The sequence below is a fragment of the Pieris rapae genome, chromosome 14 (assembly GCF_905147795.1).
Source record: "Pieris rapae chromosome 14, ilPieRapa1.1, whole genome shotgun sequence".
NCBI lineage: Eukaryota > Metazoa > Arthropoda > Insecta > Lepidoptera > Pieridae > Pieris > Pieris rapae.
The window spans coordinates 1,292,862-1,320,314 of NC_059522.1; the positions used below are offsets into that span (position 1 = coordinate 1,292,862).

General features: G+C 36.3%; 1 protein-coding gene across 1 annotated transcript in view; it reads left to right on the top strand.

The window, feature by feature from the left end:
• The window catches only part of LOC111000562 (nucleoporin 88), a 110,094-nt gene that overhangs the window by 50,772 nt on the left and 31,869 nt on the right, over positions 1–27,453 (top strand). The window contains exon 2 of the mRNA XM_045631009.1: positions 21,199–21,368. Within this exon, the coding sequence (XP_045486965.1) occupies positions 21,199–21,368 (170 nt within the window). The remainder of the gene's footprint in view (positions 1–21,198; positions 21,369–27,453) is intronic.

Sequence of the window (27,453 nt, forward strand, 5' to 3'; positions counted from 1 at the left end):
GATGACGGACCGTCTTGAACATGTGAAATTATTATTGTTTATTGATAAAAGAAAAGAAATACATTAAGTCATCATAAAATGTAATCTGTTGTTTTAGCACATGAATCTTCATGAGATGATGCATACAATACATACGATTGGGTCAAATGAGAATATTAACAGTATAATAACTAAAGAAAACACTTTTTTCACGGATTATAAACTAATCATTATTTTACATAATTTTTTCCCGACGTTTCGCGTGCTTTACAGCGTGCGTGGTCACGGTGACTGAAGACAAAAGATGTTGAATGTCAAAAACTATCACAGCTGTAGAAATAAATACGTTCGGTACGAAACGGGAAAAATTTAAAATAATTTCAAATAATTATTGGTTTATGAGAATATATAGCTTCAATCCGTTAAAAAAAGTGTTTTCTTTACACTTGTAAAAGTTATGTTAATAAAAGACAATACTAAGTAAAACAACTAATTAATGTTCGTAGTAACTGATCTGAAACTCCTGTTTTATACATCAGCATACAACAGTGATCACAGTTTACATATGTTTTGATTGCTTTGTATTGTTACATTAGTTTTGTCTTAACTGTACTTTTATATTGTCTTACAGTAGTTGTTTTTAAATCATATCAAATGTATTATATTTCTGTACATATTGTGTAATCAATATAAATAATATTTAAATTTCTTATCACTGTTACTCACGTTAAAACCAGAAAATCGATGTCCTCTAACAAATTAAGCTGGCATCAATAAGTTAATTCATTTTACACTAACCCCACTGGCCTCCCTTTAATAAGGCGTCGGTCGTTTTACGCGTTTTTACTTTCTTCACCGGAAGCATGCCGCCGGCTTTATGGTTTTCATTAATGAAGGCTTTAGGGGCTGATCAGCGTAGCCTATATCGCCAAATCATGGGGTGAATCGGCGAATTTTTAGATTATTATAATTTTCTGCTTGGATTGCGGACAAGTGTCTTTATTTTCGTGTTTTTTTGATGATTAGGCGTACATGTTCGTTATTGAATTTTTTATCATTATTTTTATGTGGACCTAAACGTATTCAGTATGGAATTATTTAATTAGGAACACTGCCAATGTGTCACAACAACCTGATCACAAATGGTTGATGAAGAAAAAATGCTATTTTTTTACAATTATTTGTAATTGTTTTGTTTTGTAAATGTCAGTCGGTGTACAATGGCTTTATTAAATACTGATGAAGTTATATTCCCTAGTATGTTGCGAATTTTGTATTTTACACATGTATTTGTTTCCTTTGAAATCATTTCCAATACATTTTGAACTTTTAAGTTAATTAATATACTGAGATCGTTAGTTTTAAGTTCTTTATGCTTCACAAAATAGAGATTACTCTAATTTATTGATCTCTAATTAGCACAGAAGAGGGTAACCAACCCGAAACAATTATCGCTTTGTTATCGAAGTCAGACCACGTATGACATGCCTTAGCCATAGGTTATTGATACATTGGAGTTGAGTAAAAACAAATAAGTTTGTAAAAATGGCTATCAAGAAGGGCGCTATAATATCGTGTCCCAATACTCGTTTCAATCACAATCTCGTAAAAACAAACTGTTACAAAATCCCGAATTAATAAACGTGAAAACAGGCAGAAAAGTAGAGGCGAGGGAATAAAAAAAACGTCAACCGAGCTACTTCATTAAGCCGAAATGGAAACACCGAATGAATTGATCAATCAGAAATTTTATGGCCAAGAATCACTCAACGGAAAATAATTCCAGGGCCGTTTGGCGTGGCTCATCGCCGCCGTTTTAATTTCGTTCTCTTGGGGAGATCGAGTGTCGTCCAATCTATCTGACGACTTGGAAAAAAACACCCCCCTCTAACCCCCCAGACGTCTTAGATAATGCGCCGCGCGGGACCGTTTTAATGTCATACTTTTGACGCGGAAATAATTACAGTTTTTTTGGAATTCAGTTCACTACTGAAATGGTTATGTGATAATGTCTACCTTCTAATATATCTTGACAATCTCGTTGAATATTTATATTTAATTTAAGATACATCACATCATCATCTCGGCTATAAATATATTGAATAAGATTTCATCGACAAGAAAACGTAAATAATTTTGTCTAAAATAAAATTATAATTTCATATGTGTATTTACTACTGTTTTTTTATAAAAATCGTGACACTGAATTTGTTCGTACACTGGCTTAGTTCACAAGCATATAAGTATATTTTTTTATGTAGGATAATTGGTCTGGGTATTATTTTGGCGTTCTATCGAATTAGTAACTGTTAAAGTAGAATAATGTAGTGGAATAAATAAAGAGCGAAGTTTGTCTAAAATTACTACATACCAAAATGGCAAGTGAAAAACAGCATTCTTTATTCAAATATCGCGTTTTTGCACGTTTGAATTACGAATCGGTATTCAAATTGTGATCTTGCGTAGTCGAGTGGTCTTCACAAATATGAACAATAATTACAAAACCCCCGGGAAAAAGGAAAGATGGTAGATTGCTTCGGACACGATTATTGTTTCTGTTTGATCTTGATTAATTAGCGATTGCAAACGGAATAGATTATTAGATCTCTGATGGGTGTTAGCCCGGTAATTATACGTCAAACCGCCCGAATAATTAGTCGCGTGAACATCGATTTTGACGTTTTAGGATTGATTACATATTGCGCTGACACGCGGCACTATTGTCGGGATTGTGACAACACAGTTGTATAATCTGTGATCGGTTTTGTATGGATTAATTATCTGTAGCTGATACTAATTGTTTGATGAATGGTTAATTATTTATTTCTTAACTAACTAAATAATATACAACAAACAACTATTAAACTGAATATTTAGCCAACGATGTAATACATAATGTATGCAAAGGTTCAAATATTTATGAAAGAAAAAAATAAATAAAAATTATTAAATACGTAATAACTAATTTGGCTGTTCTGTGTGTGATGGTGTGAATCTGTGTGTATGTACGTGACGTATGGGGCGTGTGCTGATGATGCAGTTTATTTAGCGATATGGACATTCTTAGTTCTCCTGAAGCGTAATCCGCGATAAACATTGCCTTGATTTAGTTGATTAAAACTATTAGGTTTGATTCCTAGCGAAACAATAATTGTATTGGTATAGCAAGTCCATAAGGTTTATCATGAATTAGTTCTCTAGTCTATTCGATAGTTAAAAAACGTTTTTCTTATATGAATATTTGAGATGTTCTTCAAAAATATAATTGTATATAATAATAATCAATGGGGCTACAAATGTTTGAGATCTGTGCCTCAAATTTATCTGTTTCATGATCATTTTTCAATCTAATAGGCAAGTAGGTGTTCAGGCTCCTGTGCCTGACACACGCCGTCGACTTGGATCTAAGCCAAGCCGGTTTCCTCACAAAGTTTACCTTCGCCGTTCGAGCGTATGTTAAATGCGCACATAGACAGAAAGTCCATTTGTGCACAGCCGGAGATCGAACCGACGACCTCGGAAATAAACTTACTCTAAAATATCTTTGTAATACCATTAAAAACTCATTAAACCACTTCTGTTATTGTCGATCATGTATCAACAAAACCCGCATAACAAGAAAACACGCAATTACCAAGTTTATTGTTGTTTTTAATGGGACGCGACCGAACATCGACCCAAGAGCATTGTCCGAATCGGCGCATTATCCCCTTTCCCTTAATGCGTAAAGGACCTCAATAAAATTTCCTATTTGATACACCCGCCCCGTCTGATTGAAGGAAACTTTTGCTACATAGTTGTTACATATGGAATTTTGACCGGAAATATGTGTGTTAAGCTGTGACACAATCCAATAAGAAAGAGGAAAAACGCCTTAATAAACAATTAAAGATCGTCTTTGTTACCATGGTTACGAAAGTTTTATATGTAAACGTAACATAGATACTACTGTTAATAGGACATGTATTAAATGGGTTGAAAAGTTCGACTTTTTATAGAACAGGGAGCAAACTAGCACGAGGCCTGATGTTAAGTGATACCACCCCCATGAACACACAATGCCAGAAAGCTCGCAACTGTGTTGCCGGCCTTTTAAGAATTAGAATGCTCTTTTGTAGAGGAACTCTTAGTGGATTTGGTTGGTCAATATGCCTTGGGAGAGATACAATGAGCGATTATGGCGGTGATAGCGGCCTAGATATAGGCCGGATAGAAGAGCGATTAGGCTATCTAATAACTTTTATTAGCCGCGGTAACCTATTGTATGTCTTCGAGTAGGTACTATAAATGTTAGGTAGGTACACTTACAAAAAAAACATAGACATTTCAGTCACTTATATTGACTGTAGACAAAGTTGTTGGTTATGAATAAAAAGAGATAATTTGTCAGAACGCCCCTCTGCCACGCAGGCGAGAAAAACCTGTTCTTGTCATGTTTAAAAAAAAACAATGATGAATTAGCGTCCCCGATAAAAGATGCTACGCTTTTTTAATTTGCTCTTCTCGATCACAGTTTACAAGATACAGTAGTTCGATCTTTTCACACTGAAATTCTGATTATCTTTAACGAGCTATATAAAATAAAAGGCAAAGAAAACCTTGATTAATGGTATGAAATAAACTAAAATATAAAACATTTTACGTATCGACAACGATAAGAGAGGTATTTAAAGATTATTAATGAAATGTAATTTATAAACAATTAATACCTTAATTCTAAAAACCAGTGTTGCTACTTTTAGATCTAGATCTCCGATTTATTCACCTATATCGTGATCATTTCTCATAAGTTGGTGATGATTCTGTGTCTGACAAACGCTGTTGGTTTCTTTTTTCTTAAGGCTTTGTTTTCTTAACCTCACCAGCGAGGTATAAATGAACACATAGACTGGAAGTCCATTGGTGCAAAGCTTGGATTCAAATCAAATCATATTTTCCAATTAGACCACCTATAATGGCACTTTTGAATGTTAAATAAAATATAAAGATTTTTTTAAAGTTTTGTGTGGAGAAGAATGGGCAAGAAACTCCACACTCGATGTGTGTGATGAACATAAAATCATTACAGTATTATAAAAAATTAGATCAGCAACCAATTGATGATTCAAGACCCTGTGTCCTATGAAGCAGGACCAGCTTTCGAACTTGCGATGAGAGTCGAACTGTAAAAGGCTATATATTTTATAATTCATATATTATTACACAAATGAAGGAAAAATTATTAATACGTGTACCCGGAATTATAAAAGGCATGTCTAATAATTTCGCAACTACATTTCTATGTACTACAACATAGGTAGGAGATGGCCCGTGAAACGTAACGAAGGGAGGAATGTATAATATTGGAGGTGTTTTGTACTAAATTAAATTGTTTGCGCACCCTATATTAACGTGTTTTACTACGACGGGACGTCAATGTACTAATTACTCTATCTGAGTAGTGTATTACGCCGGGTGTCAGTCAATACTGAATTTGGGACTGGGGACAATAGGAAACGAGAAATTTTAACACAAAAAAATTAAAAGATAAAATTTAATTTAATCTTAATTGTAAGACTTTTTTAAATTTTGATTTCACTAATCCATGTAACGATTATTATCGGCGTATGTATACTATATAATATTGATTATTTGATTTACTAATCTTTGGAGCAGTGTTGGGTATCAGCGGGCGACTCTCATCACTGAGATCGTAGGTTCGAACCCCGGCTTTGCACCAATGGACCTATGTGCACATTTAACATTCGCTCGAACATTGTAAGAAAACATTGTGAGGAAACCGGCTTGACTTAGAGAGGCTGATCACCTATTAGATTAACAAACGATGATGAAACAGATATTTTGGCATTTTATTTGAAAAAGCCTCAATGTTACTTATATAATTAAATAGACAAATAATATCGTTAAATAAATTCAAACGTATATTGTCAAGTAAGAAATTCCAGTCTTATGCCGTACCCTTTTGCTAAGACTAGCTGAAATGGGATTTTTAATGCAATAATTTCGATAATTTCCCCCTAGATGCCGTCTCTTTGTGGTTGCGACGATTACTTCCTGTAATACAAAGCCTTTGATATCGGTATGGAAGGAATTAACGTTGCTACCTTATGAGAAAAGAACGTTCCAATTCTTAAATAGCCGGCAATGCAATTCTTAAATAGCCGGCAATGCAATTCTTAAATAGCCGGCAATGCAATTCTTAAATAGCCGGCAGTCGCGAGCATTTGGCAGTATAGTGTCTGTAAGTACTTACCTTTTGGAAAGAAAACCAATGATTACGAAACAGAAATAGAAATCGAAGATCTAAGAGGTATTTTTTTTACATGGTAGTTTGTTAATATGGTATTGTGTTGTAACTCGAGAGTTAGGGACCAATATAATTTTTGTGCATTTAGAAAATTTTGCCCCATTCGTTCGTACGTTCATACTGTTCGGACCTGGGTGGGGGAACCCCAGTACCACCACCATTTGACCGTATTCAACGAAGAGCGAATCATCGACGACCAATAACTCTCCGAGCGGCTTGATCTCTAGAGATGTGTGTTCACTATGCATCTTCTACCGCATTTATCATTAAGTGTGTTCAGCGGAATTGTTGGGATTAATTGCAGCTGAGTTTTATAAGCGGACGTCGAGGCAGACCAGTTACATCTAGAAAATATTAAAATTCAAAATTTATTTATTCATGTAGGTAACAATGTACACTTATGAACGTCAAAAAAAGAAATATTAAATGAATTTAATTTTACATTTACTGCCAGTTCTCAAATCAAGGGCGTAGAACGGAAGAGAAGAACTGGCAATAAACTCTCCGCCACTCTTTTTAATCGCCAAGTTTTTTTTTTACACAATGCTTGTAAGGAGCTGCAACCACTACACCATGTTCCATATGACATATTGAGTAATAAAGAATAAAAAATAAAAAATAAAAAAAAATTAAAAACAAAGATTTGTCCTCTATCAGCAGGAGGCATGGTGAAATAGGAGCACGCACTTACGTACTCGTGAGAACAACACGCAAAGACGTAGTATAAACAACTAATATCACCGCAAACACGAATTCAAGTACGACCAGTCACCACAAGTAGCACCCGTTCACGAGTATGACGCATGGCCAGCCATTGGCCCCCTCGCCATATTTTAGGGAGAGAGACAACCCGACGCATGGACGCCGCCACAAGCAATGACGAATACCACTAATAACCTCGCAAATATACCTAACAATTTATTACATAAATCTATTACTTTTTAATTTCCATTCACATTGTAGGCTATAATTAAATACGTGACGTCATTAAGCGGCCTCCGTCATTTGTGAAAAAGTATAAGGCTGAACGCTAATGGGGAATTGTTTTTACAATACTAATAAAGACAACAATTTGGGACATGAACATGTAAAGGTTGTTCTGACATGAACCAAATTATATTCATAATTTAATTATAATTTGGATCTATATTTGATAATTCTAGGGAAGTTTTATTCAAAGGTGTAGACAATTAGACGAAATCTTTAAATAAGTTTTAAATATTCTAATTAAGGCACATTGTGGGTCGTAGAGCCAGCCGAAATATTATATGCTAATAATATATTGGTGTGTTATATATTTTTATTGAAACATAATATATTTCATGGCATGAACGGTATAATATGTAAAACAGTATATCTGGCAACTTAACAGAGTGGTGGTGAGTTTGTGGCCAGTTCTATCAGTTCTTCTTCTCCTGTGTTCTAGGGCTTAAATGATTGGCAGTACATTTAAATAGGACGTCTAATTAGTTTTCATTTTCAAAAATTAAAAATTATCTGCATTAAATGATAGATATTTGATTTTGTTACATACACTGTTACTGTTTATTATAGAGTAAACCTCTCAAAACCAGGGGGCACGCGAGTGCGCTGTCGGCTTTTTTTTAATCTCTCGTAAAATATAAGTAAAAATATCACATAATGCTATCAGAAAGGCAATGAAGTAGGGTGTTGGCTGCAGATATAGCTAATATTACTGGAACCGAAATGCGATAGCTTCCTTGGCGTGCCGCCAGATAACTAATGATTACCTTCTAACTTTTCCATTCATATTAACGGTATCAGATTAATTAAAAAGATTTTTTACAATATTTAGAGCTTCTCGCCTTATGAGAGAACTGTCGTTTTTATACAGTTTATTCTATAGAAGTAAAGGTGATCGGTTGTTTTACCAATGCCGAATGACTATTTTTTTTTTAACAAACTTACCTCTGGTTAAGTGATACGGCCGCCGCAGAAGCATCGCAAGTGCGTTGCCAGCCTTTAAAATACCCGGTAGGCTGGTGAGTGTCGTCTATGAAGATTTATGCTCACTAAAAGCCTCTCGACCATTTATCGTTTCTTTTTTTTGGAATAATTCTGAAAAAAAAATCAGACATATTTTATTAAATTCATAAAAATGGTTTGAAAATCATATGCAATCTGAGATTAAATCACGATCTATGTGGTCAGCGGCGCTGGGTTGTTTTAATAACTACATTAGCACCATAGAAATTCGGAATAACATCATTAGAAACTTGGATCGAAAAAACCGTGTAGGAAATATGGAAATTTTGAAATTCCAACGGAAGTTGATTCGCTTCGCCGCTAACTTCGACATAATAAAGTGAAAAATCTGCATACTCCATCGGTCCACCCCCAATAAACCGATACGAGAGCGTCTAACTCCTCATTTCATTTTCCAAACTTTTAATCTCAAAGTGCCCGTGAAAGAAAAATGGTAGCTTTAAGGAAATCGCCAGCGCCACCTATTATCAACTCCTGCAACTTTGGTAATTTTTCAAAGCGCTTCAGACGTTTGAAAATCGACTTTATTTCCTACAGATAAGGTTGTGTGTGGTTTGATATTGATGGGGCGGTTATGACGCGGCACACGAGACGGATTGTTACAGAAGAGTCATAAAAAGTAAGATATTAATGTATCGCGGGAGGCATTAGACGGTCGCTGGATCGATTCCTATGCATAAAAAATGCTAATGGCCCTGGAGAGAGAACATTGTGCTGGCGTCGTTGATTTATGCGTGGAGTTTGGCGAACTATTCGCGAGGTGGTTCATGAGGTGTGTAGGATAATACTTTGGATTTTGGAGTTATATTTTTGTCATTAGTTTGGATTGTGGTGTCTACGTAATTTATACTCTTACATTATTAGTGTAAGTAACGCTCAATAGAAAATATGGACACAACGACTCCTAGCAATTACTATCGGTTTTTTAATATTTATTATAATAAGAATAATAATTCAATTAAATGTTCGTAAATATTCTGTTTTTTTTTTTAATATGGACTAACGAAAATAACATAATTTAATTATTTTTATTTATGCTATTAATGCTAAATGTTTATAGTTTTAATAATTTCTTAGTTAATTTAATTTCTACGTGGAAAAGCAGTGGTGGGGACAGCCAGGGGACTGTATTTTGAGAGCTTCTATCAAGTCTAGAAAAAAACTGTAAAATAGTATATAGTTTTTGTTTTTCATAATTTACATACTTTTAAAAAAATAGGTCGGTTCAGCCGATTACGAGTTTACACAGAATTGCCCAGAAAACTTCTTGTTCATGTATCTCTTTTTGCTTAGTTTTTTGTTCCTGTTTAGTTTTGTCCTAATAACTATATGTAATTATGTTATTTTTGCACTTCTTGCCTACCTTATCTAATTTAATACATACAAATATAATAACAAAAATGTAGCCTGAAACAGATCTCTCGATAGCAATAAGGCTGCCAGTTTCCCTGTTTTTCATTTAATTATGTTCAATTTTCAAATTGTATTGCAACGAAGTGTTAATAAATACATATTATATAATGTTAAGATCGCCACTACCAATATGTAATTATTACTTAATGAATCTTTTGTCTCGTTGCGACGTAGCAACGGCGGAACATTTAAGGCTTAACAAGGGAGGTTTATAATGTTTTTACTAAGTTATAAAGTTATAAACAACAGGTATATATTATAGAATCTACTGTTAACGTCTTTTAAATGCATAACTAAAGTTGCTTTTACCTGTGTAAAAATACATAAACATTGGTGGTCCAGTAACTTGTAATTAAAAATAATAAACAGCTTTAATACATATTGGGCACCTTATAAATTATGTATTAATTACCAAAGTTTTGGTGCATTAGCATATATCCCACATATACATTACTGAAAACATCTCAGCTTTAATTTTTTTTTATACTTTAATTTAATTGTTTATTTCGGAAAACAAGGTTCCATAGCAATGTTAGTTAATACAACTCAATCAAATGCGTATATTATTTTCACATAATCTTACCACTGTAATGCGCGTTGATCACATCTCTCAAATGGAAAGTTTCCAGAACCCAGGTAGGTGGTGGGATTATTTATGAAAATCCTCGGCTAATACACAGATAAGCCCTAACAAATAAGAGCTTGAAGCGCTGCCGGCCTCCGATATGAGCTGGCGCAGCGCCCGACCGCCTATCGCTATTGTTTCTGAATATACGAATTTAATATCTCACTTGGATTTACTATTGGGATATTATCTATGGTCATCGAGTTCGTAGGAGTACGATTATGGAAATTGTTACAAACCCAATTAGTTATTTACAATGTCAATTGTGTCAAAACTTTGTTTAAAAATCTGATTATCTGTCACACCGAAGTCATAAAGTGTACCTGTAGAGGATTTCATTTTGAGTTCAAATCGTTTATGGTGTAAGTGTTTCCCGGAGGGCAACAATAGAATTGTTAAGTAATCTATTCGGAATTTTAATTTTACTTCTTTATTATATGTTTTGATAGGTTGCTTTAAGTATTTAATTAACCATTTCCTAGTAATTACTTCCTAAAATCTATAATATATAAGTGAACACTTCAATTTTTATATAAAAATTATGTAAGGTATACTACTTAACTTAAATAGAAAATTATTTCAACAGGTGAATAAAAGAAAAACGTTTTAGATATGGTAAGGCATTAAAATTTAATACATTCGTAATTGTAAAGATTACAGATTACTCTGTATTTATTGTACTAGACTTTAGTTTAAAAAAATGTGTTTGCATTTTAAAAGCTCTTTGTTAGCCAACTCCCACGCCACCACAGATATACTCAGGCCCGCACGGTATAGTACGTTTAATCGTGTTCGTTTGATAACACCCGTGCGGTAACCTAAGTAACCTCGGTGCGGCTTTGTATACCGGTGGGGTTTGACTTCGTACTCGTTTGTCAAGACGGCTCGTCGTAACGCTGGTACCGCCTCGACCCACGCACCCCTGCTAGTGCGTAATTGTAGGTGTTGTCTTGAAATGAAACTGCGGCTTGTTCTTGTTTCTTGCTTCGCCGATTATTCGTGGATCACAGCTCGTTGTCACGGAATAAAGGAAAGAGTCGAGTCTCTACGCGCGTCTGCACCGTGTCACGTCTGAACCGAGACTGCCCGTCTGCACCGTGTCAAGTCTGAACCGCGACTGCGCGTGTGCACCGTGTCAAGTCTGAACCGCGACTGCCACTGTCTGAACTGAGACTGCCCGTCTGCACCGTGTCAAGTCTGAACCGCGACTGCGCGTGTGCACCGTGTCAAGTCTGCACCGCGACTGCGCGTGTGCACCGTGTCAAGTCTGAACCGCGACTGCCCCGAGACTCGCCCGCGCCGAGCCTAAGTACTACGCGAGTATACCGCGACGAGAGCTACGCTTACATACATTTGCGCCGGTATACCGCGTCGAGCGCTGTGACCCTTTTATTCGGCGAAGTATTCTATTTATTTATTTAATATATTTACATCCATAACTGAACCATATTTCTCACTTAAATCTGTATACATATTTTGTCTAACTTATAACTCTTAACACTCGCACTTAATTTCTATTTATAGAGTTATTTATACAATTTTCAAACCTAACTTATAATATATTTCTATTTCTATTTATGAGTCGCCAACATTCTCCCCCTCGTGCGCAGCACCGTCGTTTCTGCACGGCGACTCCGCAGGCACCAAGATCAGGATCCTCGACGATGGTCTTCGTAACTCTCACTCCCCCTTTGGTTGCGACGTCCACGATTCTGGTTATTCCGTCGGGCCCGGGGTATGTAGTTTCGATAATTCCCCTCGGCCAAGTGCATCGTAGTAGCGTTCGTTTTACGATAAAAACCACGTCGCCTGGTTGCAGCTGCTCGCCTTTCTGTAGTCTAGTCGTTTTCCTGGGCAGTAGTTTGGGCAAGTACTCCCGTAGCAATATCTTCCGAAAGTGATCAGAGAGTCGTTGGACGGACTCCAAATCTTTTCTGCCCACCAGCTTTGCATCAGGAAAATGTAGTATGCGCGCAGCTCCACTGGATCGTCCAATGAGAATGTAGTTTGGTTTTAGCGTCTCCTTTTTCGAATTGTCAGCTAGGTTCGTGATTGGTCTAGAATTGTCTATGTGTTCTGTCCCCAACAAGGTTGCTTGCATTCCAAGTCTCGGCGTAGATATTGATTTCCGAGACTTTACTCTCGACTTGGCATCAACGAGGTTTTCTAAGTATTTTCCATTACCTACAGTTGCGGCTGCATACGCTGTTTTACTCGCGTCTGCGACAGTATGCAGCTCCCCCTCAGTGCAGAATAGTGACATACATCGCGGCAGCCGATTGTCTTTTATTCTACCAATATGCTCTAAGTAGTTTTTTCGAGCTTCGGTATCGTCTTCAACGATCACTCTTTTGTTCGACGCCCATTCTCGTAACTCAAAGTGCGCTTTCATGTGGATCAAGTTCACTGGCTGTATAACTCGTTGGTAATCGTCGACACAGTGAAAACTTTGCAAATAGTCATCCATATAGCGATATTTCTCTATTGCTTGCGCTGCTTCTGGATATTTATGTACGAAGGCCTTTGCATTTTTGTTTTTTATATAAATCGTGGCACAAGGTGACACAGATCCTAAAATCACTGATAACATTCTGTTATCCTTCACTAGCGCTCTCTTGTCTTTTTGCCAAAGGAACCTGACACTGTTTCTGTCTTCTTCACATATATTCACCCGCAGAAACATTTCTTTTTTATCAGCCGCTATTGATACGAGTCCTTGACGTACTCGCAGTAACACTCCTAATATTGACTGTAGACCGGTCCTGAAGTGCGGTCCGGACAGCAGAATGTCGTTGAGGCTCACTCTGTTGTGATTGGCTACACCGTCGAACACAATTCTTAGCTTTTTCTTCACTGGGAAGTGAGGCAGGTACCACTTTTTGTTCGATGCGCAGTCGGCTGTTACTTCTTCAGCGTAGTTGCTTTTCAACAGATCTATTTGCGTGCTATATTCATTTTTAAACTTAGCGTCCTCACGCAGATATTTTTCTATTCTTTGAAATCTGTTGAAGGCCGCTGAGAATTTGTTTGGAAGTTGTACGTCTTTCCTTTTCCACAATAGTCCGACCTCGGGTCTGTCATCTTTCAATTGTTGACTATTTCTTTCCAATATTTCTAGTGCTCGCTGTTCTATATCGGTTGAAGGCTTCTTCGGCTGAACCCACAAAGACTCAATATTAAGATGTTCTCTCACTGGCTGATTTATTTTGTCTTCGACGACTCTTGCATGTGCACATGTGTTTACATAATTTATCGGAGACACGCCGTTGTTATCGTAGCCATGGATAACCCATCCTAACTTTGTTCTTGATGCCACCGGCTGCCCTGGCTTTCCACGTCGTATCTGTAACGAGACAATATATTTCCAATTGTCTTGGCCAATGAGCAGCTTCGGCGCCTCAGCTTCGTAGCACACGTCTTGCAGTAAACCCCGCAAGTGCTGACACCTCTTAAGTCGGGTTTTATCGATGAGTTGTGGGGCTAATTTCAGCTCTTTGATAGTCCTTGCCCGCTTAAGTGTGCTCTTCTCGCATTGTCTTATCCCTTTCACTTTGATATCTACAATCATTGATTCGTGATTTTTCATTTGTCCTCCGCCGATAGTTTCTATATTTAAGGTTTCGCGAGGACCCTTAATACCGATGCTAGCAGCTACATTTTCGTCGAGCAGTGTCACCGTTGAGCCTTCATCTAGCAGCGCCAGTACTTGTTTGCTCCCAGTCGGTCCATAGATCTCCACCTTAAGCATCTTTAAAATAGCTTTTGGTGTACTAATAGTATTGACCGTCGCTGTCTTGGTCGCTGCCTCTTCATGACATTGTTCGCTCTCCGATGTCACATGTAACAAGCTATGATGCCATCTTCGACACAACTTGCACGGTGGTCTTCGGCATGTTTCTTTCCGATGCTTTCCAACGAGGCACTTGAAGCAAACCTTAAGCCTCTTAACCATTTCCCATCTATCGTTGACTGCTGCATTCAGAAATCTTTGGCAGTCTTTGAGCTTATGGTTGCCTTCACAAACTGAGCACTTGATTTCTTCTGGTCTACTCTTTTCAGCAATATTAAAAGTAGCCTGTTTCACCGGTCTTCTTATCGTTGCGCTCGGTTGTACACTTTTGCTGTCTTTGAGTACCGCGAATGCACCGCATTTATCCGCTTCTAAATTGAGGAAGTCGCTTATTGTTTGAATATCTGAGAACGATTCCTCTTCCCTCACAGCCGTGTAGTCGTACCATCTGAACCTCAGAATCGCAGGCATCTTCTCAATGATAATTTTCATGATTTCCGGTGAGTACAGGTATTGCGGTTTCTTCAATCCTTTTATAGCGGCCACGCTGTTGTTTATTTGGCTAGCAAATACGCATATGTCTCTGGGATTTTCCGTTGTTCCAGGATGTGCCTTTAATTTCTCTAGTTCGGCTAGCACCAATGCGTCGGGTCTACCAAATCTTCGGCGTAAAGCGTTAATTACTTCTTCTGGCGTCGCTTCTGAGTACAAGAGGCTCTTAATACTCTCTCTCGCCGTGCCTTTAATCGCCTTACGCAGCCGCGCCATGTTCTGAACGTCCGAAAACATGGGAGATGTATCTTCGTATACAACTCGGAACGCCGTCCATTCGGAGCTGTCCCCTTCAAATATTGGCAGCTCTTGAATGTATTTCGGTTGCGGCGTTACATGGTTCATCATGACTTCCTTTATTGCGTTGGCTATTGCTCGGATGTCGCTCTTTGTTTCTATTTCTTCTGGCTTTTGTGCCGATGAGCGTATCCAGTTTGCTACTTTTTCTTCATGGTCATCGTTGACGTCTATAACGGGGTCTTCCTCTTCCGTTTCTGCTTCTAATCGCAATCTTGCCAGGTGTGCTGCGGCCTGTGCTTCCCGCAGCTCGCAGCGAGCCAACTCTTCTCTGGCCTCGGCTAGTCTTCTTGAGCTGGCTTTTGATACGGTTCTCGATGCGGCCCGCCGGGTATAACCCGCTGGTATCAGAGTCATTGCTTGCTCTGATTGGCTGGCTGCGCTCGTCGACGTGGACTGCTCGATCGTTATCTCTTCGCCTGTGGTCCGGACTTCGGACGTAGTAGCGGAGGTAACAGTCAACGTCGATTCCCCTCGCTGCATCCCATTCTGTGATCTTGTGATTGGCATTTTCTTCTCGCAATGTTCACTTCTTGATTCACTCCACTATTGTTGCAGGATCCGGCTCGAAGGACCAAATTGCATTGGGTTAGCCAATCACCACCGTCGACACCACAGATATACTCAGGCCCGCACGGTATAGTACGTTTAATCGTGTTCGTTTGATAACACCCGTGCGGTAACCTAAGTAACCTCGGTGCGGCTTTGTATACCGGTGGGGTTTGACTTCGTACTCGTTTGTCAAGACGGCTCGTCGTAACGCTGGTACCGCCTCGACCCACGCACCCCTGCTAGTGCGTAATTGTAGGTGTTGTCTTGAAATGAAACTGCGGCTTGTTCTTGTTTCTTGCTTCGCCGATTATTCGTGGATCACAGCTCGTTGTCACGGAATAAAGGAAAGAGTCGAGTCTCTACGCGCGTCTGCACCGTGTCACGTCTGAACCGAGACTGCCCGTCTGCACCGTGTCAAGTCTGAACCGCGACTGCGCGTGTGCACCGTGTCAAGTCTGAACCGCGACTGCCACTGTCTGAACTGAGACTGCCCGTCTGCACCGTGTCAAGTCTGAACCGCGACTGCGCGTGTGCACCGTGTCAAGTCTGCACCGCGACTGCGCGTGTGCACCGTGTCAAGTCTGAACCGCGACTGCCCCGAGACTCGCCCGCGCCGAGCCTAAGTACTACGCGAGTATACCGCGACGAGAGCTACGCTTACATACATTTGCGCCGGTATACCGCGTCGAGCGCTGTGACCCTTTTATTCGGCGAAGTATTCTATTTATTTATTTAATATATTTACATCCATAACTGAACCATATTTCTCACTTAAATCTGTATACATATTTTGTCTAACTTATAACTCTTAACACTCGCACTTAATTTCTATTTATAGAGTTATTTATACAATTTTCAAACCTAACTTATAATATATTTCTATTTCTATTTATGAGTCGCCAACACTCTTGTTGGAACTCGCGGCGCCATCTCGTATGGAGTAGTAAAAGCTAATAAAGGTTGTATTCGGTGTCGGCCTTACATTTAATAAAAATTGACGTCTATAGTTCAAAAATTATAAATTACTCGAGAACAGATTTTTACAATTAAGTTAACAAACCTGTTCATTATTCTAAGGCTTTTTTTTTAAACAACACATGACAATGAAACGTGTTACTCGCTAATAAATACATCTTAAAATTGGTTCTGTACATGATACGAAAAAGCCTTTTTTTATAAGGAAAAATTAATTTCTCCGTAAAACCTTTATTTATATATTGTCTATAGACTTAAATATATGAATTACACAAACATCGCATCGCCATAATCCAAAACCTGTCATTTATATTCCGTGCAGAAATTAAAAAATATCAAAACAAATAATTATTTGAGGGTAACCCGAGCGGTATAATCTTCGCCGTAGCTCAGTCACGTAGACCGAAATGGCGGAAAAAAATCTGTGTCGGACACCGATCGCGATACACGGACAGACGCGGTTTGAATATTTATATATTATTCGAAATAAAATATAGATAAGCTTTTTAATCTAATTCTAGTACGTGCTGACTTGTTGGATGGGTTGAGTCTGGGGAGAAAAAAACAATTTTCAGCCTTTTTCTTTCTTAGAGACAAGTATTTACCAATTCTTAAAAGGCCTGCAACGCACTCGCCAGCCCTCTGGCTTTGAGAGTGTCCATGGGCGGCGGTATCACTTAACATCAGGTAAGCCTCCTGCCCGTTTGCCCCCTGTTCTATAAAAAAAAACTTATAAAAACAGGCTACGTGAAGATCAATAAAATCGCTGACTTTAAAACGTTTTCATTTGAAATAGTGACGGAGATTATCACTTCAGTATTGAGGCACATGAATAAATGATTTTTTTATAGAGGACAAATGCCTGATGTAAAGTGATATCCGCCGCCCATGGACACTCAATGCCTGAAGGTTGCGAGTGCCTTTGAAGAATTGGTAGGCTCTTTTTTTGAAAGAACCTAAGATTAATTGGTTCAGAATTCAGTGGTGATACGCCTTAAAAAATCCTCAGTTTTTGATTTTCATTATCCACATAAAAGTATGAATATGATTTAAGTATAATTTAGAAAGTTCTATTTTAAAATTCACGCTCGCATGAACGGGGGTGATCAAGGCTTAATTTAAATAATATAAATTAAAATATTGTTCCCTCTAAATCCTATCCTTTAATTGTATCAGCTTAACATCGTACGTGGATCGTAACGCAGCGGCGCGGCCTTTTTTATTGTCCTTGCGGTAAAAAATTTGCATATATAATTTTGTTTTACAGCTCAATACATTCGAGAGGTAATCGTGTGAGGTGCGGGGCTAAATTTTTTCTCATAACGACCCCTTTGTATTTTATTGGCGATAAAATTTATTATTGATTGCGGGTATTTTAATATTGCACGAAATTGTGTCGTTACGCGCCAAGCAATTTATGGAGTGTGGCGATATTGAGGCTTTGTTTCATAACAATGGCGAGACGAGATTTTGAGAATGCTTTCAGTGTTGCATCTTCTTGTAATGAATCTTAGGCGTCTACCCGCCATTCGCATAATGTCTTGTTCCTAGACGTTTTCCTTATTATAGGAAAAATTCAATAAGTCATTTTATTTACAGAAAATTTATGTGTTTGATATAAATTTGTGCTGAGACACTATTTAACATAACGATCTAACCTTAATTAAGAAAATAAGTATTTTAAGTCGAATCTAATTTACTAAAAAAGATTTTTTAACATAAGAAAGTGTCCAATAATACTATTTAGTCTCTATTAAAATAAGACAATATGTTCTATTATATTTTTCCACTTACCACTGTTTAGCACTAAAGACTAACGTGCACTGACACTAGTTCAAATGTTTTTGTTTTTCAATCTGAAAATAAAGAAAATAATATAAACATACAATAATTTTTTTATTATTATATTTAAATTACTATAGGAATAAAATCCATAGTATTAAGATATTTGGTGAAATGTGTAAATTAATCCTTTCCCCATATAATTCGAAGGCATTACAGTTCGCGGAGTCAACCGTTCGGAGCTGTCAGGAGGTTTTCATCGCCTGAATTTATAGGCGCGCAGCGGTGACCACACCGCACGGTGTTTTTGTTTGGTTCAAGTACCAGCGATTCGTTTGAAATATTGCTTAGGATATCAATGATTCCTTAAAAACTCCCATCACTCCATTTGTCCCTCCTTTCAGAAGTACATGCTTAGGCCAAAACTTACAGATCCAGATTGAGCATTCGAGCTAGGTCTGGACATCCGTAGTAGCTACCCTCACACTTTAAAATAAATTTTACTTAAGTTTTTATGTTTATAAGTGCTTGTCATATTAAATATCATATTTTATTTGTTCACCAATGTATCAGAGTTCCGAGCGTCGGCAAGCTTTTATAAGTAAATAAATAAGAATATATTGACCAAAAAAATCTATTTTATATTATTATGAATGTGAATCAGACATCGCTTACAAAACCACCTTTTATTACTTCTCTAATAACACACAACATATGGAGATTTAGTGTTGCAAAGGCTCATTGACTACGTTTTGGAACACTTTAACCTTTTTTAATAAAATATCAGCATTTACTTACGGATAACATATCTCTTTTCTCTGTGACGAAACTTTACATAGTTATTTCGTACGCTAATATACAACTTCTTGACTTCGTAGTTAGACTGTTTGTATCGTCTGTTAGGTTAACCAGTCATCCAGTATGTAAAACTAAATTAATATTCGATTAACTTTTCTCTCTCTTTCTTTCATTCTCTGACTTTTGTTAAGTAGTAGTTTTTTTAAGTTTTAGTTTTAAATTTTTAGTATTATTTGTTGCTTTTAAATGTCAAATTTCAGTTTTTTTTAATTTTGTTCCTTTGTTTTTTTAATGTATCTTTGTCTGTTAGTGCGCTTGCTTTTTTTATGTTTTTTATACATAATTTGTTAAAGTATGTAATCTGTTTTGGCTTTCTGTATTGTATTAGTGTTTTGTATTATAATATATATTAAGTAAGCTGTTAGATTACTTTAAATAAATTAATTAATTAATAAAAGATAGTTTAAACTTAGAACTTTTCTTTAGTTAAAATACCTTGGTAGGAATTTATAATGGAAAATGAAGTGCGTAAGCAATCATTTCGCTGGCATTATAGCCGCGCCCTCCCGGTCGGGGTAATAAAGACCGAGAGAATTCGGGAGGGTTAACGGACTTTTGTTTCTTTTCCATAATCACTAGTTAATGCAGTTCTCTTTGTAATCCTTCTAGATAATACGTTGTCGCCTTTGAATCTATAAATACAACATTTGGAGGTAGAATTATTAACGTATTAAGAACTGCTATTGTGTGTACTTGTTGCGAGATTATTACGTTTAAAGGCTTTAAGCTGCTCAGTAAGGTTTAGTTTATGAACACAACAAATAATATTGATATATATATATCGTTGTTTTAAGTTGAAAAGAAAACATACTTTTGATATTACAATAATTATTTTGTCATATAAGTTGCAGCCCAAACACTACGTTTATATTCATGCGGAGCTTTCATAAAAGCTTCCTAAAAAGCTGGCAACGCACTCGCAAGCCCTCTGGCATTGATAATATGGGCGGCGATATCGCTCAACATCAGCAGGGTCAACTGCCTGCCTATCCTGCCCGTTTGCTCCCTGTTCTACAAAAAAAATATAGTGTTATTAAAGCCATGAAGCATAGCTTAATTCCATAGACTATGGAGCGAACTTTTTCAATTTCCTCCCATGGCCGGCATCAAACGTTAAATGATTAGAAGGAAACGAGATACCGGCACTTAATGAGAAATGAGGGAAAAATATAATAATAGAGCCACGTTTTATTGATTAAAAAACTTTACTAATCACATTGTTAGATAGTACGGTATCGCTATACTTTGTAATTGCTTTGAAATTTCTCTGAAGCATTTAATTTTGTTCGCGGTTTTTTTGTTTATTTTTTGTTATGTGTACTAAGACATAATGGAACGTTACGATTTGCCTAACTTCAGACTAATAGGTAATTCAAGTCTAACCTTATTTACTAAAAAGGATTATATTTATTTATTAAGTCTACAACATCATACATATTACGAAATCTACTGATAACTTTATAAAATCTTCTATCTAATATGTACGACAATATATGTAAACATAAGTTTTGCTAAAAATAAGAATTAAAAAAAATACAATTAAAAACATAAACAAGATAAGACAATTCCACAATAAAATATATATATAATAGACTCCCGGTATAATAGACTCCCAAAAAATGTAAAAAGTGCAGGCAGCCTAGCAATATTTAAATTAAGATTAAAAGACCATCTATTGAGTGATCCCCATCTACGGAAATGAAAGTTTCTTTTTTTTTCAAATTCTAACGTTAGCATATAAGTGTTCTCATGTAAGTGACTAATGTCTATTATGAGAATAAATGTCTTTAAACCTAATATAATAATATTATAAACATAAGAATGTGTCCAAATTAGCTACAATTTGATATATAATTATATATGTTCTTTTTACACACGTTATATACCTGGCTGCGAAAAGGTGCGGCCAATCAATTCTATTAAAAATACTAGCGGCCAAATTAGATAGATATTCAAATGATCTTTATATTTAAGCTAGGTATATATTTTCATAATTATAAATATACATAATTTATGACATTTTGCTTATTCCTTATAATTAAATTATCTATCCATTTCCAGAAGTTGCATCTCCTATCACCACCAGCTTTTCCCGTGGAGCGTCTCTCCAGCAGTGATTGTGGAACACGGCTATGCGTGTGGGGTTCGCGTGGTGTTACCATCGCTGAGCTGCCGACCAGATGGGGAAGAGGCGGCTTGTTCGAATCAGGGAATCAGACTGTCTTATGCAAGTAAGTAACAAAATGGGTTCTTTACTTGTCAGTACTTATTCCGGTCATTCTAGAATGAATCGGGACGATTTTGTTGCAATTGTGATTTGTGCCATCTGGCAATTGGTATTAGGCAAGACACTGGCTGAAGGTAGAGGTGTGGAGGCAGCAAGTTGACGTATCGGTTAAGGCTTTCAAGACTTGCTTTTCAGGTATGAGGACGATGCTGAAGAAGAAGTGATATATTTATTGTAACTGAACTCCTCTTAAACGCCTTGATTTAAAGGCAATTTGTATGCGTTTGGGTGGCCTTTTGGATGGTTTCGATTTAAATCAGTCCGCCAGATGCTGCTGTAATCTATTTTTTATTAGTATTAAGTAAAACGAAGACTTTGAATATATATCGAAACTATCTACATAAGTAAAAAATAGAAATAGCCTTTATTCTACTACATTAGATTAATATCATTATTATTCAGCATAAGTAACAACTTCAACTTCGACATAGTGTAAGGCGTCTCCAAATTCTTTCAGTTGTCATCATGGCGAGGATGACGACGAGAAAGGCCACAATGTTCCAACCCTTCTATAATTACATACATACAATAAGCCAATTGGTAACACCCAAAACAGTAGTAGTCGCCAGGAATCGAACACAAATTCCGTTGGATTCGCCTTGTACATTGTTTGGTCACACGCTCAATGACGCTTTAATATATTTTATATCTTTGTATGAAAGTGTCCCAATGTCCACTAAACCCCGTAAAGGGTGTCCTCATTATCAAACTAAATAGGTTGGATCTAATAACCTCAGATAAGTTAGCAAGAAAGCAAGCACGTAAGCATCGTGTATTTTCTACTATCACGGTAAATTTTGTTACCTATTAAGCTCCTCGAAGCGGCTATAATGTTAGCCTGAGGTAACGATTAAGCCAAAGATTATTGTGTAGATCGTGTATTTTGTAGATACGACATCCATGTACAGTAATCCCTCTATAACGCGTTGTAGGAGTGTTCTTGCAATACTGTCAAAAACTAAGCACGAATTTAATACAGTTGTATAGTTCAGTTATATAAAAACACAATTGAAGATGCAAAAGTATGTATAACTAATTATGGCTTTAAAATCATTATTAATGTCAAACTACAGAAATATAAATTGAGAAATCTCCGTGTTATAAGGGAATTATGGTGTTATTTAAATACTCTCAGAGACACGCAAACAGCGGCATAATCTATAAAAAACCCCACCCCGCCCTACTTCATCTATATCTCAGCGCGCTCGAGTCACCACTCTTTTGTACATGTTATTAGGCGGGTATATCTTGGGCATATTTCGGCAGTAAAATTAATTCGAAGATTTGCCCGCATCCACGGCAGACGCCCCCGTCTTGGGGATGTTTTTGGATTTGTGCATTCGCTTCGAGATAAACCGATACCGTCTTTTTGCTTTTCAATTATATTTAAAGAGATTCTGTAGATAAAGTTTAGACGATTCGTCAAGTCTTCACGATTTACCGTTAATGTGCAGTTGATGAATTTTAATTCCATAATGACGCCGAACCGTATTGAGTCTGTGATATTTGTAATATAAATCATATGTCAATAACTGCGATTTAATTAATTTATAAGATACCTTACCTTGATAGTGATTAAAATAATTAAAATTTAATTTAATTAACAATTAAAAATATATTCATAAATATCATTTTTAATAGTTAAAACAAATGTTACTATGTGGTTTTTGTTGGCAGTTATACTGGCAGAATTTCCTTACTTAATATCATAATTTAAGTAACACTGATAATAGACACAATATAATCCCTGACTTATGGCCGAAACAAAAAAAAAATTACCTTTTTAAAGTGCGTTGTGTGCGCGAGTGCGTTGCTGGTCTTAAATGAATTGGTACGCTCTTTTCTTAATGGTATAATGGTACAATATGCAGCTAGTATAGGCATAAAACGCTTCTTACTGTTATTTAGAAGTAACGGTTGACTATATAAACTTACAAAAGTCAAACTCAGCTTAACACATAAAGTGCTCTTTTCTCGGATCCGAGTGGAGCGGGGCCAAAGTAGCCGTACCGCCCACTCGGATCTCCAGCTCTAGCTCTCGGATCCGAGTATCGGCAGCCAATGTACTGTATGACGACCACTCGGATCCGATTTTTTTTTTAAATATAAATAATAATTTTCACACATTCATATTCAATCAAAATTCGCCATAAAAAGTTTTGCTTTCCGGTTATGACTTTGTATCCATTGTTAAAGCATTGAATGTGATGTATCCATCTAGAAGATATGGTTCACATCTCTCCTAGTATAAAAATAACACGAGAGTATAGAGATTGTTACATCGACTTATGTTAATGGCAGTAAAAGGCTGCCTCGCATTAATCCCTACAACTAATATTAGCAATAAACAGCCCCTTTCGACTAATTATCTTAAGATCCTACGGCTGAACTTAGTCTGAGATGCTCCGCGAAACTTGCCAACGATTGCAACGATGTTTTTATTGAGCGAATGCTGTGTAAGGGGAGATATTTAAACTTATTCATAAATAGTTAATGTTTTGCAACCTTAATTTACTGAGAGTCTAAACTATTAAGAGAAAAGTTAACTCCAAAATTATTATATTATTGAAATGCAGTTGTATTTTTTATTTCTAGAATATTAACATAACAAATAATTATTAATAGTAAATATATGTTTTTATCAAATCTATTGAATCTCCAAAATCATTATACTATTAAAATGTAGAATTGCCTGAGAAGCATATTTTTATTTCTAAAATATATTAAGTTCACCAGAGCAAAACATATAAATTTGTAGTTGATTTTTGGTAATATATAATTCCACATGAGCTGTTACAAACTTTGTTACCATTCTTCTTATATCCCCACCATCCATACAAATAATTAAATATTTTTGCAATTATTATCTCTTTAATATTGAAAAATTTAGAATAAAATCCTTTCGCCATCTCCTTCACCAGGCATCTTTCTCCTGTATATATATATATGTGTGTGTGTGACTGGAAGTCTAAACAGAATATTCTTAGTGCTCAATGTAAAGGTAATTATTGTCGCAGACGGACCTCAAACAACATCCTTTGCAAATAGAAGGCTCGCTTTACAATTTGTTACTTGTTTCACTGTTTACATTCGATTGTGAGAACGGTAAATTGTTAAGCAACACACATTTTTAATTGTATCTTCTTTATTTATACGTTTTTTTTATAGAACAGGGGGCAAAGGTGCAGGAGGCTCACCTGATGTTAAGTGATACCGCCCATGGACACTCTCGATGCTAGAGGGCTCGCCAGTGCGTTGCCGACGTTTTAAGAATTTATACGCTCTTTTCTTGAAGGACCCTAGGTGCAATTGGTTCGGAAATACTTCAGTGGGCAGCTGGTTCCACAAGGTGGTGGTGCGCGGCAAAAACTGCTTGAAAAACGCGCAGTTATATTTATTGTATGACGTTACACATATTTAACAAACATTTAATGGTCAAAAACGCACTCGCGATTCCTCTGGTATTAAGAGAATCCATGGGCGGCTATCTTAACTACAAGTGAACCCCCTTCCAACTTGTTTCGCTCTGTTCTATAAAAAATCTGATCATAAAATCTTACAGTGGCAGTGGTTTATCTAAAATCTCTCCGTCTAATGTTCACTGTGATGAAAAAGGTTTCTTAATACAGCTGTTATAAGACATTAAAAATCAATCAGAATTGTACATACATACCAATTATATGAAGCCATATTATAATCTGTAATAAAATATTTACCCTTTCCAGCCATCAACTTTGACATGACCCAAACTAAGAACCCGAATACAAACATTTAGAGATCAATAGATATCGTCATAATCCTTTGACCACCAAATGATCCTGTAATACTCAATTACGGCTAACCCTGATTTACCCGACCGATCCAATTTGTAAACCTTAGCCAATCGAAGTTAACATCACAGCAGTATAGCCCCTATGCCACGGTAATAAGATCTATCTATATTGATAGTCACCTTCCCGATATTGCGTAGTCATGCGAGTGATGACCGTAGCGAGAAATGTGTTTTGCAGATATGAACCCTATGTGAAAGGGATTGGGTTGAAATTCTTATATGGAGTTCCGAAGGAATGTTCTTCCTTCAATCAGACCACAAACTATTTTATCTCGCGCCCGTGACAACGTTAATCTTATTAGGATCTATTGGAATTGAAAACGTGTATTGGGGAGGATGTTATATGGTTAAAAAAAAACATTTAATGCTTAAATATTTTTACGATGATATATACAGTTAAAATCTGTTATAACGACATGGAAGGTTGTAAAAACCGATAGTTGTTTTTGTTGTTATTAAGAACCTTATACAATAGGATTCAGGGACCTTTTATTTTGGTCAATATAACCGGTATGTTGTTCTAAACGATGCTGTCGTAACTGTAAATATTTTGGCTGATTTTCAATAATAATAATAATATAAGGCTTTAATTTCACATGCTTTATATTTGAATAAATTTATATTTATTTCTTCTCATTCTTTCTAGATATCTGTGTGCTCCTCAAAGGCCTCCTCCTGATCCTGCAATTTCTGTCTGCACTGTGCCACTCTCTGCCATCTACCTGCTGTTTTCTTTAGTATATCTTCTGTCTAAATTGTCTTCTGCTTTTGCGTTCTTTCTCCACTTTACTGTTCATATTCCCACTTTTTTTTTTTAATTGTGACATCTCCTATCTTATTTATTCTTCTTAATTATGTATTATTTATATTACCTACTTTCTTTTCGTACATCGATCGACCACATCTATTGTTTTGTATTCCGCGCTTTACGATAACACTAATAAACTGTCACATGGTAATATATAAGTCATTTCACGATGTATAATTTCCCTTTCACTTATATTACAACTATATATTTTTTTCACATAGCTTTGACTTGAACCTCCCTTGATAAAAGTCTGTAGAACTCTAACCAGCCCTAACGAATAAAGTTGCATAAAATCCACAAACTCTAGAATCCACTAAATCTCACCGATTGAGATTGATTTCGGGCTGATTCCGGACTTGCTTAAACCAATTTGGCGTTTAATCCGCACCGTGAATCGAGTATTAGGGATACGAACCGACGCCTTCAGGACCCATATATTAATTGACTTGTGGCTTCACCTATTGGGTGGGATTTATTTGAAAATACTTCGTAGAGAGAGCGTCTACGTATATATAACGAGACACGGGTCTTATGGATTTCTAGAATTTTTACTTTGTCTTAGAATTGTGAAGATATGAAATATTTTCGATTGAATTATTTGTGATAATATTTGTTGAACTTAGAATTAAGTACCTTAACGGTTCGGTACATACAGAGGCAATAATGCAGAAAAACTTTAAACTGGAAAAACCAAATAAAGGGTTTGGGTGCGTAGAGGCTTATAGCATACCCGTTGAAATATCTACTGTCATATAATAATTATTTATTTGTTTGCAAAAATACGTCGCTACACATAATTTCGTGCAAATATGGTGCAAAAAAGGTTAAATTATACGTATATATTATATCGCAATAATTTATATACAAACTTTAACTCAAAATAACTTTATTTATATACAACAACAAGTAAGCAATAAAACTTAATATGATCGTCAGAAAAGTTATCATAGTCAATTCTAAATATTATTAACGATAATATTTATAATAGAAATGGACGTTGATAATTAATTAACCATTATTTGTATCATATCCTTTGAATACATCGCTTGTTAGCGTTAAGGCCAACTATTATGTGTTAGTCTTGCCACTCTCAAAGCGATCTATGGTCAAATATATCCATCATTATAATTTTCTAAGGTACTTCGACGTAAAAACTATGGTCAGCAATAATAAAAATCACGTATACTTGTTTCTTTATATTACAGCTGAGTATTCTAATTAACATTATATGTTTATGTTTCGTAGTTTAGGCAACGCACGTCTTAATCTCATAGACAGCACAACAAATAGTCAAGTGGCCGATGGTTAACTAAATTCAGTTTGCACAGGACGTGACCACTAGACCGGATGAGCAAACATTCTATTACAAGTGAGATGTAATCTTGGTCA